The sequence below is a fragment of the Xenopus laevis genome, chromosome 8L (genome assembly GCF_017654675.1).
Source record: "Xenopus laevis strain J_2021 chromosome 8L, Xenopus_laevis_v10.1, whole genome shotgun sequence".
NCBI classification, from domain to species: Eukaryota; Metazoa; Chordata; class Amphibia; order Anura; family Pipidae; genus Xenopus; species Xenopus laevis.
In genome coordinates this window covers 123,168,151-123,185,727 of record NC_054385.1, presented here as the reverse complement: position 1 = coordinate 123,185,727, position 17,577 = coordinate 123,168,151, and the positions used below count along the sequence as shown (strand labels likewise).

The following is a 17,577-nucleotide window of genomic DNA, read 5'->3' as shown; positions in this document are numbered from 1 at the left end:
CCATCTTATGGCAGCCCCTCTGGCATTTGCCAGAACTCACAGATGGCCAGTCCGGGCCTGCTCATGGGCACCCCCAAGGATGGTGGAAAGGAATCCCCCAACCCAAGGCCTCCATTAGAAATCACAGGGCCCTGTACAACAAAATTTTAGGGGCCCACTAGGCCACGCCCACCCAGACCCAAGCCCCACCCCAGATTCGACCCAGACCACAGTTAAAAGACCACCCAGACATCAGCACTAAAAAGGTAACCCCCCAAACACCCACACAAGTTATAAAAAGCTATTGATGGTCAGGGCCCCCCTATAAATTTAAAAAAAAAACTGGCAAATGGGCCCCATTGGTGCCAGGGCCCCCCTTACAAGTTAAAGAAAGATTGGGGCCCCCAGAGAATATTTTTTAAAAAAACATTGGTGGCAGGGGCCTATGGAGTATTAAAGTAATTATAGCCGGCGGAAGACAGGGGGAAGCCGTTCGGGGAGATTAGTTGCCCCAAAGAAGAATTATTAAATCTCCCCGAATCACCAGGTGGGCCCTTACACCGATTTGGCAGTTTATCTGTCCATGTGTGGGGGCTCCCGACGGGTCCTCCCAATCGATATCAGGCCAAAAATTCAAGTCAAGTCAGATTTTTTCCTACGATCCAGGCTCACATCGGCTAGTTGATACAGTCCTGCGACCCGTCTGCGCCCATTCACGACATTGTAACTGCTGAACGTTCGGATTCACCCGATATCGCCTACCCGTTAGTGGGCATATGGGGTTAAGTTCCACTCGTTTGGCGACCTCATAGTGTACGGACACCTTTAGACTGTAAGCTCCACTGGGGCAGGGACTGATGGGAGTGATGAATTATTTCAGGGGAATATATGTGGGCAATACTATATACATGTATAAATAAATGATAATAATAAGGAGAAGAAAGCACAGGCTCAGCTGGGTAACTAGCCCTTGCAGACCTGCTCCTATATCAGACACCCTCTCCATTTCTTCCTCTGCTCTCCCCCTCCTCTTCAGTCTCCTCCTCCTGTGGTTTCCCCCTCTCTCTGCACAAGGACCCACCCTAGCTGCTCCGGGCTGTGTGTTTGTGTATGTTTATGTTTATGAGCCTCTTTACTCCATTTATCCAGGGCACCATGATGCAGCCGGGCCCCAGGCTCCTGCCCATTGTACTTCTCACAGTCATTCTCCATTGCTCAGGTCAGTACTGCTTTTCTCTTTCTCTCTGGCCAGAGCCAGTTGCATGAATACAAACAAACCCGCAGTGTTGTGCTCAATGGACTCAGTGCTGCAGTTTTGGGATCTGTTGTACAAAATGCTGTTTCTAGATAAGGGATCTTTCTGTAATGTTGATGCACTGCCCTTAAAGGGGGTTGTTCACCTTTGAATTAACTTTACTATGATGTAGAGAGTGCTATTCTGAGATGTAGAGAGTGATATTCTGAGACAATTTGCAATTGGTTTTAGTTTTTTAATATTTGTGGTTTTTGAGTTATTTAGATTTTTATTCAGCAGCTCTCCGGTTTGTAATTTCAGCCATCTGGTCGCTAGGGTAAAAAAAAAATCCTAGCAACCGCGCAGTGCTTTAAATTAGAGACTGGAATATGAATAGGAGAGGGTCTTAATAGAAAGATGAGCTACACAAAGTAGCAATAACAATATAGTTGTAGCCTTTTCGGAGCATTTGTTGTTTAACAGGGACCCCCTTTTGAAAGCTGGAGAGAGGCAATTAATTCAAAAACGATAAAAAATAATTAATGAAGACCAATATAAATGTTGCTTAGAATTGGCCATTCTGTAACATACTAAAAGTTAACTTGAAGGTGAACCACCCCTTTAAGGCTGGGAAGAAATAACATTTAAAGGGAAACTCCACCATTTTTTTTATTTGAAAACCACTATACAGTTTGGTTAATGAAATGTATTTTTTTCCCACTGCTTTCCTGATTAAAGAAACAGTGTGGCAGACCCAGACTCCCAAGCGCTACAATGCTTTGCTGTTGTTCTCCCACTCAGGTATGCTACAAAACAAGCAAGGCATTGTGGGAACTGGAGTCTTGGCCGGAGGTAGGGTCAGTGGCGTAACTACTGGGGGACCAGGGGGTGCAATTGGGCCAGGGCCCGCACCCCCGCAGGGCCCCCCGGCAGTCACGCTGGCTGGAGTCGACTGGATCGCTGCACGGACAAGAGTGGGGGGCGGGGCCCGGCTGCATGGCCCACACCAGGGCCCGCCCCCACCTAGTTCCGTCACTGGGTAGGGTCAATTGATGCCAATGTGTTATTAATGATAGAAATCTAGGAAGGCTGATAAATTGGCCAGTGAAGGTGGCCGCCTTAGCACTATGACACTTTTCTCAGGGCCTCCTTCTAAACAACATCACTGACAGTTGGCAGAACTTAAAGTGGACCTGTCATCTACACATAAAAAGCTGTATAACAAAAGTTGTTTGCAAATTAAACATGGAACCCAAATTGTTATTTTCATTAAAACATCCATACCTCTCATAAAGGTTTTTGAATATCTGAGCTGTCAATCAAATAGTACCTGCCCCGCCTCTATGCCTGAGACATTCAGCACTTCCTAGGTGTCACTGCTCTCTTCACATTCCCCTTCCCTCCTCACGCTCTATAATTGTGTAGGGCAATGTGTATGGGCATTACACAAGATATTAGGCATACACAAGATTTTGGGGTGATACACAACTTGTTTTAATAACAGTGTCCACAAAATGGCTCCTGCCTGAGTGCTGTGATTGTGTAATTCCAAGACTGAAGGAAACAAAATGTAAATAATAAATGAAGTGTAAGTAAGTTTTATTTTGTTCAACTAACATGATAAAAAATAATTTGGAATCATTTCTTAGGGCAACAGGTCCCCTTTAATGGGATTGGTGACAAGTGCATGGGGACTGGCTGGAAACGTGAAGCCTAAATTTCCTACCACATTGTAGAGCCCGAATTCAGCTCTGCCGTCTCTTATTCATATAGTGGAAAACACATCACAGCATTGATTCTGGTGCTTATCAGCATAATGACTACAAATCTATTTTCAGGCTGGTATCAGAGCTCTCATGTGCTTCCCATTCTAAGAGATTGGAGGTGGCTGTTGCTGGACTCCTTGTCTTGTATGCGTTCCCTCATCCATAATTTATGCAATTACCAACCCATTTTCACTCACTCTCTGCTCTGTCAGTTAATGCATTGCTTTCCCCAACAACAATTTTGTGCAATGGGCTACATTTTGCTTTTATTATTCTTCTCCCAGTTATCAGGCTTTTCCCATGTTACACCCCATCCTGTCCCATTCATTTCCTCTCCCTACTGCTCCAAAATAAATATCCCATGCTGCACCTCTCCTGTGCCATTCATTTCCTCTCTTTATTTTACTGATCCTTAATAAATATCCCATGCTGCACCTCTCCTGTGCCATTCATTTCCTCTCTTTATTTTACTGATCCCTAATAAATATCCCATGCTGCACCTCTCCTGTGCCATTCATTTCCTCTCTTTATTTTACTGATCCCTAATAAATATCCCATGCTGCACCTCTCCTGTGCCATTCATTTCCTCTCTTTAATTTACTGATCCCTAATAAATATCCCATGCTGCACCTCTCCTGTGCCATTCATTTCCTCTCTTTAATTTACTGATCCCTAATAAATATCCCATGCTGCACCTCTCCTGTGCCATTCATTTATTTTCTTTATTTTACTGATCCCTAATAAATATCTCATGCTGCACCTCTCCCGTGCCATTCATTTATTTCCTTTATTTTACTGATCCCTAATAAATATCCCATGCTGCACCTCTCTTGTGCCATTCATTTCCTCTCTTTAATTTACTGATCCCTAATAAATATCCCATGCTGCACCTCTCTTGTGCCATTCATTTCCTCTCTTTAATTTACTGATCCCTAATAAATATCCCATGCTGCACCTCTCTTGTGCCATTCATTTCCTCTCTTTAATTTACTGATCCCTAATAAATATCCCATGCTGCACCTCTCTTGTGCCATTCATTTCCCTTCCTTACTGCTCTATAATAAATATCCCATGCTGCACCTTTCCTGAGCCATTTATTTTCTCTCCTTATGTCACTGCTCCCTAATAAATATCCTGTGCTGCACCCCTCCTGTGCAATTAATTTTCTTCTTTTTATTTTACTGCTCCCTAATAAAAAAAAATCCAATGCTACACATTTCGTGCAGCATTCATTTACTTACCTATTCTCAGTGCTTCCCTAATTAATTTCCCATGCTGCACCACTTGTGTGCCATTTATTTCTTCCCCTTACGTCATATTTCCCTAATAAGAATCCCATGTTGCATCTATCCTGTTCCATTCATTTCCTCTCTCTGTGTTCACCATGTAATACTGCCATTAGGAAAATACAAAAATAAAATAAAAAATTCAGTCTAGTGTCCCTTAAAATTGCTTTTTCCCTGCAGAATCAACAGGAGACTATGTGAAAACAGTTTAGTGCTATTTCAGGTTCCTTATATACAGTATTTTAAAAAAAATTCCTCTTACAGCCAAAGAAGATGGTCCCATCCACGTGAGTGGCACCCTGAACCAATTTATCTTCTTGTCCAACTATCTGACCTTGGAAGCTCCCGCACAGCAAGTCACTTGGTATTTTAAGAACAATGGGACGCAATCGAGGCTGGCGGAATACAAGAATCAGCAACTTGAGATCATTAGCAATCAATTTACCGACCGGCTTGAAGAGTCAAATGATGGGACATCGTTAAAGATCAGTGACCTGACCCTGGAGGACAGTGGAATCTTCTCCGCCGTCATTACTCTTGAGGATGAAAAGACGGAAGAGATTGTTTTCAATCTCACTGTGAGTGGTAAGTATCCATAGACACCTGCTAATCACTAAGAGACTCAGCCAGAGTTATATCCAGGTTCCTTCTAGTCCTATGATATGAACTTTTTAGGTGGAATAGCCTTGCAGATCATAAAGATGACTAAGGTAATCACGTACACCAAAATAAAATTCCAAACCAAGGCTAAATTAACAGAAACATTGGGTGGCGTAACAGTGTTTTTCAAGCTGTGGGTCTTGGCCTGGAGCAGTGGCAGGGAGGCTTGAGAAGATTGCCTGTTGCCCTCCTAGATATACCTGAAAGCCTAGTTTGAAGTTAAAGGGTGTTTTTAGGGGTCAAAATCTATTGGTTGTTCTAGATATTCTTATAAATGTGGCTGAATGACTGATCAATTATCCATTAATGAGCTACACACTGGACTGGGGGTGGGGGTTGAAAGTTCCATGAAAGTCTACCTACCACTGGTCTAAAGTACACGGCACATCAAAGCTCATCCTTATGTTTAGTTACCATAATTCAGAGAAAGATGTTTCCAATATGGAGTCATGAAGGATTTATTTATCCTTCTAAGGCAAGTTGGAGCTTCAGATGATGGTTGTTTCCTTCCTCTTTAGATAACAATTGTTGGAGCATAAAGTCAAATTGATGAATGTGTTTTTTTTTGTTCAACCACCACTGCTGTAACTTAATGTTCCTGTACAGAATGACAACTGTTACTTTGAGATAGGTCAGGGTAGAGCTTAAGAACATGCTGGAAGGGGACATGGACAAGGGCTCAATATTTCCTTTTTTTGTTGTTGTTGTTGGGTCAAAGTTATGATGTTACTGGTCCCAGAAGAAACACCTACCTGTATGCATGAAGGTATCTATGGAAAGATGTTTCTTGTAAATGAGCAAAGACTTTTTCTCGTATGAGGAATTAGAGGAGAGTAAGCTCTTTTCATGAAATAAACCATTTATTGAACTGATCGGCATGGACAGCAAATGGAATTGTAACCACTGAAGTGCAACATTAAATTATATAATCGTTCGACAAATGGAGCCATTTCTAGTAAACCCAATCCCTATCTCATTTAAATGCAGAGGGAGGTTTAATCCACAGCAGGCACCAGGCCAAACTCACAATTAATTGATTTTCTATGTTTTTCCTATCTGTTATCACATGACCTAATACAAATGTGCAGTCACAGCACTTTCTCATTCCGTTCATGACAAAACACAGACTGTGGATACAATTCCATATCCGAGGGGAATGTTTAGTAGTTATTCTGGACATTTGGGTCCTGGGAACCGTACCTCCAGGTGCCATGGAGTAGCCCATAAAACTAAATAATCATATAATAAATAAACACAGATGGAAAATAGAGATTTTATTATGGTGGGCCTTCCTTCTTTGTATTTTATATTTATTTGTTAAAAAACAAACCCCCGATGGGCCATCAGAACCAGATGATTCTGTGCTCTTCACTGTCTATCAGTTTAGACCAGCTATATTTGGAATATTTGAATTTGCTGTCCCTGCCCCAAGGGCTGATTGATTCAGTAGATTAGAAAACTCTGCAAGGCTTTCATCAGCTGTAACTTGAATTATGGGAGAGGTGAGGTGAGTTTTGGGAGAGGCCTGAGCCATGTGTTGTAGTGTAAATGTGTGTGAATGTACTGGAGAAAGTTCAGCTAAAGGAATCTGTTCCATTGGTGAATGAGTGATGAGGGATTTGGCTGCAGACAGCTCCACAAGTCTTTATAATCTGGACAAAGGGGAAAAAGAAATCAACTTTACCCCAGTACTTTTAGAATTAAAGAGTGAAAAAATTAGTCTAGACATGTCATGTCTTCTGTTTTGTGGTTCTGTACCAGCCCAAGGCATCTGTGTCTCCAAAGATGCCCCAGTAGCTCCTCATTCTTTTAATCCTGCTAAATCCCCCAACCAACACGCTCTAGGCTGCTGTCACTTACCTCATCTTAGGGACCCACTCACTAACTACTGTATCTATAGAATATAAAAGTCACAATACTAAGACTAAGTCATTTAAATTCATGGGAGCTTTCCTTTGGAGTAGACCTTACCTCACTGGTAAGCCTGGTGTAACATCGGCTAATGTATCTGCTAAGCCACTAAATTATGCAGTGTCTATGTTGAATATTTGCACAAGAGCAGTTGTGATAGTGAAATAACCATGGGCAGTAGATATATCAAGAACCTGAAGTTCTAATTTCAAATAATCTCTTTGTGTTTCTATAGTCCCTCAAGAAAAAGAAGGCACCGCTATCCCAGTGATTGGGGACCTAAGCCACTCTGTCTATCTGTCAAACTATCTGACACTTTCAGCTTCCATTTTGGAAGTCACTTGGTTCAAGGTTCTCAACGGCAACAAAGTGAAACTGGCAGAATTCAAGAACAACAATCTTGTGGTCTCCAACACTCAGTATGATGGACGTTTGGAAGCTTCTAATGGGGGAGCAACTTTAAGGATTAAGAAACTGAAGCTGGCGGATAGTGGACTCTTCACTGCCACCATGGTGCTTACTAACCAGGAGACAACTGACATCGCATTCAATGTTACTGTGTCTGGTATGTATGTTAGGAATAGAGCATGGTGGACCCATGGGCATTTACACACATGACGCTTACTAGCATGCAATTCCATAGGCATTAGAAGGAGCTCTTGTGGGAAGCAAGGCAGAGCAGTAGTCCTGTACTTATTGACTGTTGACAATTGCACCAGCAATGAATGAGCCAATCTTTGTCATTCTATTTAGTCTTATCCATCTTTTAGTTGAACACTCAGACTGTTTGCTATGGTAAATTAAGGCACATAAGAAAGGAAACTGCTGGCTCTAATCTCTCTCAATATCCACTTAAAAAATTATTATCAGAAAGCATCAATATATGCTTAGAACATTCAGTGACGGAAAACAACTGCTGGGTAGTGTCTCACCAAGTAGGAAAATTGACCTCAGGTCCGTCACTTGAAAGGAAACCAATTAAACTTCAGTATTATAAATGGTCAGCAGAGCTTACACTCACCAAATTGGTCAGGTGGCCCGGGTGCCGTGCCCCAAACCCGTAGGTTAGGCAATGTAAATCATCCGAAATAATTGTGCACGCACTCCTGCAGCCAAGGCAATTGAGGTTAAAACTTGAAGCTTTATTCCATCATGTTAAAAGATATGCGTCCTAACGCGTTTCGTATCAGACGCATATCTTTTAACATGATAGAATAAAGCTTCAAGTTTTAACCTCAATTGCCTTGGCTGCAGGAGTGCGTGCACAATTATTTTGGATGGTAAATTAAGGTAATTTCACTGGAGGTGATCTTTGTAGGCTTTATCAGATGGATCCAGAGCAACCAGCAAGAGATATAGTTCTAGTTGGTTTTCTATATATGCAGTTTTAGCCTGCACTGAACCCCAGCCTGTATTCTAAAACTGGACACCCACCTAAACCCTAATTTCTCTAGTGGTTTTGTAACAAGTGCATGGGGCAGTATGGCTGCAGGTCCATTAATACCAAAGTCTGTACATGCCACCTTCCTCAGCCAGACATTTATGTTACTCAAACCCACCCAACTCAAGTTTAAACCATGAGTATTTGGACACACCCGACCATCACCTCTACACAGTCAGTAGACAAAGCAGCATAGTTATTTTAAGGGCAAAAAAAACAAATTCAAGAGCATTCTTAAAATCCTGTACATGTAAATGATTACGTGTCCAACCTTTCATAAATTTGGCCCAAAATCTATGAAGACAAAAAAGTCTTTATTTTCTATTTCTAATTTTGTTAAGTTTTCCCTGGTGAAGCACAAATAGTCGCTCTGTTTTCTGCACATTTTGGAGGGAGGGCTGGAATCTGGCAAGAGCAGGCTTGATAGAACTGATTGGCTGCCTGCAAGGTGAATAGTAAGAAGCAAAGCTCTTGTCTAATTATCTGACCTAAAGTGTCCATAGCATGTAAAGCTGTCTGCATCTTCCCTGTGTCTAAAACTCACCTACACTGGTGCTTTTATCTCCTTCCTCTGCCTTCCTTGGTGCTTCTGGGTTTTTCGTTGTATGGTACCAAAGAGTGGACAATATGGTGTCACATGGTGATTGTGGTACCTGTTTCATGAGAAAGAAAGTTGGCGACATCGTATTTTTCCTGAGCATGGTCTGCATTTAACCTGTGCCACCATTCCACCAACCTCCGCATGCCAATATGTTCATACTTTCTGCACTTTGAGGGACAAGGTTCAACAGCAACAACAAGGTAATTAAGCCATTACTGGGAAGATGGCCGGATTCACAAACAAGTGTCTTAGCTGACCCGTTTTGGGTTCCAACTTTCTATCCTCTGTATAAATCACAGACTGGTGCAAAAAGTCATGTGTTTGTGTTCATGTTGCAGACAAACTAGAAGCTCCTATGAAGGTCGCTGGCCTTCAAAACAGGTTAATAGAACTGTCACAAAAACAAAAGATATTGGCTCCTGTGGAAAGTGTGACTTGGTATTTCGAAAGCAAAGGGCAAAAATTACAACTGGGCGTGTCTAGGAATGGGAAATTCATGGTTACCAACAATGAGTTTAGCAGGCGTCTCAGCACAAGAGTTTATGGCACAAGGTTAAAAATCGATAACCTTAGGATGAAGGACAGCGGCATCTACACTGGGCACATTGAGTTTGCGGACAAAGAGTCAAGAGAGATGTTATTTATCCTCACTGTTTATGGTAAGTGTTTACATATAAGTGCTCACCAGAAATGGTCACTTGATATAGACTTGCTGTATAACTTTATTTTATAAGGGGACCCAAATTAAGTCACTTAATCAGCTTTGCAACCAAAATGTATTTTTTAGAACCAAATGTGAACCTATAATTGTTACTTTTTACTCTAGGAAATACCTTCACATTATTAAAATGTGTCATGGGGACCCACTCTAAGTAGCACGGAAGACTTTTTTTGGGTCTTGACCCATACATAGGTGAAGAACCTCTGATGTTGTAGACCTTGAACAACTGTACCCAAAGCTGCATATTCTTGATATGGGTGCAGAGGATGATGAGGGTTCCATTTCTGTTTGGAGAAAGCTTAACATTAGAGCTCTTATAATTATATTTGATTATTATGTTATGGTCTCTTTGGCAAGGCTAAGCCTCCTGAGATCTTTATTTTTACAATATGGTATGGTATGGTCTATTTGGGCAGACTAAGCCTCCTGAGATCTTAATTTTTACAGTATGGTATGTTATGGTCTCTTTGAGAAGACTAAGCCTCCTGAGATCTTCATTTTTACAATATGGTATGTTATGGTCTCTTTGAGAAGACTAAGCCTCCTGAGATCTTCATTTTTACAATATGGTATGTTACGGTCTCTTTGAGAAGACTAAACCTCCTGAGATCTTCATTTTTACAATATGGTATGTTATGATCTCTTTGAGAAGACTAAGCCTCCTGAGATCTTCATTTTTACAATATGGTATGTTATGATCTCTTTAAGAAGACTAAGCTTCCTGAGACCTTCATTATTCTCCTCCAGTGAATGGCACCAATTGATGTAGAACTTGTGCCCACTATCTAAAGGACTTTTTTAGAACCCCCATTTGAAAATTATTTTTGTAGTGTCTCGTTAACTAACTAAAAATGATTGCCTCTATAACCACAGGTGCACAAAAATACCCAGAAGACAGCTGTGTATTGTCCATGTTTGTAACAGTGCTGTTTTGTTTCTGATTATAGAGCCTCTTCCAACCCCAAATATAATAAGCACATTGATGTCAACTGGAGAAGGGTGTAATTTCACCCTCAAATGTCAAATCCCAGGAGACCAGTCCACACTGAGTTATTTCTGGAAACATCGCCATTTATCAAGTTTCTACCAGCACTATAAGAACGGCAGCACCATCAATGTAGCTCTGCGATCTTCCTTAATCGAACACAAGTTTCAGTGCAACATCAAGAACCCAGCCGAAATCAAGGTCGCTTCAGTCTCTTCTAAGGACATCTGCTCTAAAAGACCCTTCAAGACAAAACTAAGTGGTAAGTTATGTGTATAACACGTTGTCAACTTGTGTGCGGGAGGTTTTTTGTGCCCCAGAACCAGACCTTTTTCATTTTAAACTAGGTATTTTTGGCAACAGGAAAACAAAAGTTTGTGGCATTGCTCACTTACGGTAGTGAACTTTGGTATTGTAAGTTTCAGTGACAAAACAATCAATAACAATTCCTCAGCCTTGTGCCTTTATATGGTCACAGAACCCCTCAGTGACCTCTAATATCCTTATCATTTACAGTAGGGGGTACATTATCCCTTATAATACATGAGTGATACTCAGAGTTCCCTGTATAACTCAGCCTGCAGCCTTGTGTCTTTATATAATCACAGAACAACCCCTCAGTGACTTCTAATATCCTTATCATTTACAGTACGGGGTACATTATCCCTTATAATACATGAGTGATACTCAGAGTTCCCTGTATAACGCAGCCTTATGTCTTTATATGGTCACAGAGCCCCTCAGTGACTTCTAATATTATGAAGCAAGTTATTTTCTATATATATAACTCTAAGGTCAACTTCCCTACATCACAGAGTCCTGCGTCTGATTTAAATAGATATTTATAAACAATGTAATACCTCTATTACTGTTCCCTATGTGAAAGGCAAGGAATGAGGCCAATGAGTAGAGGGAATGAGGCAGACATTATAAGGAAACAGGAGATTATAGCTGGGCTGATTAATATTTAATAACATTGCACATTGTGTTGCTTATACAAACGGCCTGTTATATTGTGTTTCGCACTGAATGTTACAGATTACGTCTGGACCAAATACGTGAAAATTTTATTGCCCATTTTCGGCTTGTCGGTGCTCATATTGGCTGTCCTTCAAAGAAAGAAAATCAAGGGAATGTTGTGCGGAGCAGGTAATATCTTTATTTTAATTTTATCTTTATAAGAAATTGTAGACATGAAATAAACCCAATAGGCTGGGTTTGCCTCCAATAAGAATTAATTATATCTTAGTTTGAATCAAGTACAAGCTACCAGAGTCGGACTGGCCTGGCAGGACACCGGGAAAAACCCAGTGGGCCCGACCCTCATGGGCCCCCGGCAGCACATGCATGCTGATTAGTGTAGGGGAGCGGGGGGGAAGCAGTCCCGGTGGGCCCCGCCCCCCCAGTCCAACCCTGCAAGCTACTGTTTTATTATTACAGAGAGAAAGGAAATCATTTTTATGGTTCATCTTTTTTTTTAACTTTTAGGGGCCAATTCACTAAGCTCGAGTGAAGGATTCGAATGAAAAAAATTCGAATTTCGAAGTATTTTTTGGGTACTTCGACCATCGAATTGGTTAAATTCGTTCGAATTCGAACGAATCGAACGAAAAATCGTTCGACTATTCGACCATTCGATAGTCAAAGTACTTTCCCTTTAAAAAAAACTTCGACCCCCTACTTCAATGTTAGCCTATGGGGAAGGTCCCCATCGCAGGATTAGCGCTAAATCCTTCGACTTCGATATTCGAAGTCGAAGGATTTCAATTCGAGGGTCGAATTTCGAAGTATTTTTAACTTCGAAATTCGACCCTTAATGAATCTGCCCCTTAGTGTGTTAAAGAATGGCGAATTCTAAGCAACATTTCAATTGGTCTTCATTATTTATTTTTTATAATTTTTGAATTATTTGTCTTTTCCTTCTTTACAAATGGGGGTCACTATCCCCATCTAAAAAAACACAAATGCTCTGAAAGGCTCCAAATGTATTGATATTGCTACGTTTTATTACTTTTTATTACTTCTCCTTCTATTTAGGCCTCTCCTATTCATATTCCAGTCTCTTATTCAGATCAGTGCATGGTTGCTAGGTTATTATGGACCCCAGCAACCAGATGGCTGAAATTGCAAACTGGAGAGCTGCTGATTAAAAAGCTAAATAACTCAAAAATGATAAACCACAAATGATTAAAAAAAGAAAACCAATTGCAAATTGTCTCAGAATATCACTCTCTACATCGTACTAAAAGTAAATTTAAAGGTGAACAACCCCTTTAAAATTAAGGAGATGGGAGATGACCTTCCCATAATTCAAAGCTCTCTGGATAACAGGGTTTCCAGATAATGGATACCACACCAGTATATGACTTACAGTTACAATACAGCATGCCCAGGTTATTTGTACTGTGCTTATGGGTTGGCAAACCTTTATTGAAAAAAGCTTGATTTTGGGAAACACTTACCTTGCTTTCCTTAATCCAACCAAGAGTTCCCATAGGCACTGGTTTCAGAACCTTTGAGTTTGGGTGGATTACATATGTCTCTCTTGCCACTTCAGCTGACTCTTCTCATACTCAAGAAGGATACGCACCTCCTGAAGGCCAAATGACTGATGTTAATATGATGAATCCCAACATCCCAAATCAGGTAATGAAACCTCCCAATATCTGTTCCTCTGTCTGGCCCTGCATCTCCACTCCTCTCTACAGAGATGATTGCTTTAAGGGTTGACCCATAGCAGTTACTAAAACGGGAGCAAAGACTTATTATCACTCTACTCTTCATATAGCTTGAAATACTGCAAAATACGTTTTGTGGGGGGGGGGGTTTGCCACTAGACCATTTGCCCATGAATTGTTCCACCGTAAAGAATTACTTGGCTTCTGACTTTGTTGTTTGTTTAATGTATGATAATTTTTCAATAGATTGTGTTTGTGATTATTTATATTGTATGTCCTTTTTCAGGGTATGCCTGGGTGTCCTCCTGAACCACCAGGAGCTTCTGGATATCCCCCTCCTGCTGGTTATCCTCCTGCTGGTTATCCTCCTGCTGGTTATCCTCCTGCTGGTTATCCTCCTGCTGGTTATCCTCCTTATCCTGGAGCTTATCCTCCTGCCGGAGGCCCTGTTGTGGGATATCCTCCTGCTGGAAGCCCTGCTGTGGGTTATGCAGCTCCCGGAGTCCTTCCTGAGGGATATCCACCTGCCGGAGTCCCCCCTGAGGGATATCCACCTGCAGGAGCCCCTCCTGTGGGATATCCACCTGCCGCTGTCCCCCCTGAGGGATTTCCCCCTGCCGGAGCCCCTCCTGTGGGTAATGCTCCTACTGGAGCCCCTTCTGAGGGGCATTCTCCTTCTGGAGTCCCTCCTGCTGGATCCTATCCCACAGGATATCCTCCTGCAGGATATCCACCTCCTCAAGGATATCTCCCTCCCACAGGCTATCCCCTTGCTGGATACCCACCAGCAGGATACTCTCAGTCTGTTCCTGGTACAGAGAACACCCCTGCAATGGGTAAGGACTCAGAACCAAAGCCCTACTAGGTAAGTGTTGTTGACTAATGGTGTTTAATTAATAAAAGTGCTAGACATGCCAATGTATTTGTAATTTGGCACAAACCTTCCATTGCATTACTTAAAGTGGCACCTAGAGGTGCTGGTATCAATACCAGAGGAAATTGATTATCTGGGTTGAGAGGGTGTAGTTTTTTCAGCCTTTATAACATTAATGCCCTGTCCCCACCCCTGGATACTGTCGGCAAAAGTAAATTAAATTAGACCACTTTCTTCAACACAATGCTTGTTATATCACCATCAGCTCATAGGAGCACTGGCCCAAGCTTTCAACATCTTCTTCTCTCCATTCATTTTTCAATAACCTTCTTGGGGTTGGACTGATTCTGCTCTGCTCATGGGACGTGCTTCTCCGGCCAGTATTTGAGCATTGAAAGGAACTTCAGACTAGAGAGAGACCACGGGGTCGATTTATTACAATTTGAGTTCAAGTTTAAGAAAAAAAGTTTTCTGAATTCTCCTCTTTGAGATTCATCTGTAGAAAATTCAAAAAGCAAAATTTGCCAATGAAAGCCTAGATGTTATATTTTTATAGCGAATATCTCTTAAAGGCAAACTAGTCTAATATAATTTACACAAAATAAGCACAATAGGCTAATTAAAAAGTATAAAATATTGCTCTAAACTGTTACTTTTTGTATTGCAGAAATGACTCAAGCCAGACAATATATAACGGATCTACATGATGGTGTCCGTTGGCAAAGAATGAATTGTGTTACATTAATAAGAATAAAGAAGATGTAGAAACATAGCTATAGGACATTGATGTGGATATAACCAATTCAAGAACAAAGGGGGAAATACTCTATGAGACGTTTGTCTTGGCAACAAACCCCCAGCCTGAATGTTGTCACTACCAGAAAGGAAACCTCTGGACCAGAAAGGAAACCTCTGGACTGTTAAAGTGCTTTTCGTCTTTTTCAAACATCAGTTTTGGTCTTGTATGAATGAACCAGATTGTTCCATTAATACCACATTCATATCTACCTCATATCATGGGCAAAACAAGAGAACCAGTCTTTTCAGTAGTTGGAAAACGTTCTCTGATGGTTGGTTTGTCTGGTGTTTTTTTAGACGTAAAATGACTTGGGAGCCATTTAAGCATGAACACAAGTCTTGCATGTACAGGATCATATCCTTTTTTATTTTGTTTGTTTTTTAAACAATAAAATGCAACATACTCCATATTGTAGGATAGACAGGGGCTCCACTAGAGCAGGAGCACCAACAGTAGACCTCAATTATGCATCTGCAACCCAACACTTACAGTTAGCATCTCCTGGAATCAAATCTTGTTTAGGTTAGTGTTTTTTTTCTAACTTGGGCATATGAATAATTATGGTTGTTTGTTGGTAATAATCTTTGGCATTTTTATTTATTATTGGTGGTGTTTTCAGGCCCTCAAGAATATAGCCAACCTTGTGTTGAGTTCTTATAATGGAAACTATACTAAAAACCTTTTATACTGGGTGATAAACTGGGGATAAATGGAAGAACATCAGTGTATCATAACCACCGAGCCTTGACCTGTTCACGCATTGCTCAAATTTGACTTGACTTTCCTCTAGCCACATGGAGGAATAGTATTGGGTCTGCAAGTGAAGGATATCTAAATGATCTGCTACATGTAGTGCCGTGTACATTGTAGTAACTTACTGCAGTGGTACTTTATAAACATAGTCAGTATGTGCTATTATTTAGGCAATGGATATACCAAATTTTGCATAGGATATCAAACCATGGTACCAGTAATACCTATAGAGGAGGAAGAGAGTACTCCATACCCATCGACTCTTACTGCACTTATATGAATTGTCCAAAAACAACATTCCTTATCTGCTAATTTGACTTTATAAGTGGAAGCTAGAGAGTTGATTGCCTTGACAGGAGAAGATTTAAACCTACTCTAGGATTATGCACTTCAACTACGTTTTTTCGGTCATCACCCAAAAGTCAAGATCAACTCAGGGAGCTATAACATCTTTTCACCCTTTGATTACCTAAATAAAATGTCATTTCCAAGAAGAAACTATTAGATAATCACCTTATTTTGGACCCAAAAAGGAGGCAGAAATTTGGTAGATCAAGAGAGGTCTCTGAGGAATAGAGGAAGAATCACAGTTTAAAGGAGCATTGGGCAAGTCATTTAGATCAGGAACACTTGGAAAATAGAAAAATGAGAGTGGATCCTTTAAGAATTTCTGATGGCCACTAATGTTTAGATCTAGAAAAGTTTAAGAAGAGTACTGTCCAGCTCCAGTACCCATATATACCCTATAGACATATCCCAAGCTGTCAGCCTGGATTCAAATTGTGATTATGTTCTTCAAAGAATAAATAGAATCCAGTGGATGGTCACTCTTGACATGATCTAGAACAGTGTCTTCCACCAACATCGGTCTTCAACCCGAGGCTTTCCAGCAGTAGCTGAAGCACAAATGCCAGCATTCCAACCAACCAAAGGCTGTCATTGAGTTGCTGAATGTTAACAGTCCTACAACAGTTGGTGACCCACCTACTGGAGTTGAAGACCCTCATATTGAAGACCATATTGTAGACCATGGAACAGGCATCCAAACCACATTAAGCATCTAACAGACATTCAGTAGGTAACCTTGGTTGAAAACGAAACATTATGTCCACATTTGTCCCTAAATGGACTTCGGCAATTCGAAAAAAAAGCCCTTGGGTCAATAAGAAACGATAGGCATACATTCCTTATATTATGGTTAAATCCTTATAAACGAACATTTGTAACTGAGGAACAGTGTAAACAATCATTAAATGGCATTTGTGCTGCATTTATATTATGCTGGAAACTTCTATTATAATTAATGCCTTAAAGAAATAAATCCCCAGGGTTTTTAATGTTCATGTTTGAATACCCTGTATATCAGTATGATCACGTATGTTATAGCTTTAGAACATGTGATCACACAAAGTAGAAGCTGATTGGCCAGTGTGTGTGTGTTTATTATATCATAGTGCAAATTTGCTAACATCATACTCCATTGCTTTATATCCAAGCACGCGGATGGCTATTCTGGTATAGGAAATGTAAACACGACAGTTTATTATTATTATGGAGGGGAAATTATATGAACAGATAAATGTTATATGAACGTATAAATGTTACTATAAACACTTGTGGGTCATTTATAAACACTGGGAAATTTTGCACATGGGCAGTAACCCATGGCAACCAATAAAATAGTGATCCCTATTGACTCGCTGCATTAAAGGCTGAGTGGGTGAAAAATAACCATAGGTGTTTTACCCCTTCCCCAGGCTTTAAATGTTTAACAGGGGTCACTGGGGTATTTTTAAATGGGTTGTATATGCCATATGTTATTTGTTGTATGGTATTTTATGAAGGGAAAAATAAAGAAGCTGAAATGCTAGTAAATGCCTGTGTTGCTT

General features: G+C 40.7%; 1 protein-coding gene across 1 annotated transcript; it reads left to right on the top strand.

The window, feature by feature from the left end:
• The first annotated feature begins 1,017 nt into the window (after positions 1-1,017).
• On the top strand, positions 1,018-17,558 carry LOC108699392. Its single transcript, XM_018231437.2, has 9 exons — positions 1,018-1,198; positions 4,530-4,850; positions 7,072-7,401; positions 9,217-9,537; positions 10,547-10,846; positions 11,623-11,733; positions 13,142-13,230; positions 13,549-14,127; positions 14,804-17,558. Exons 1-8 carry the CDS (start codon positions 1,090-1,092, stop codon positions 14,125-14,127), a joined length of 2,160 nt encoding a protein of 719 aa, XP_018086926.1. The 5' UTR covers positions 1,018-1,089; the 3' UTR covers positions 14,804-17,558.
• The last annotated feature ends 19 nt before the right edge of the window (positions 17,559-17,577 follow it).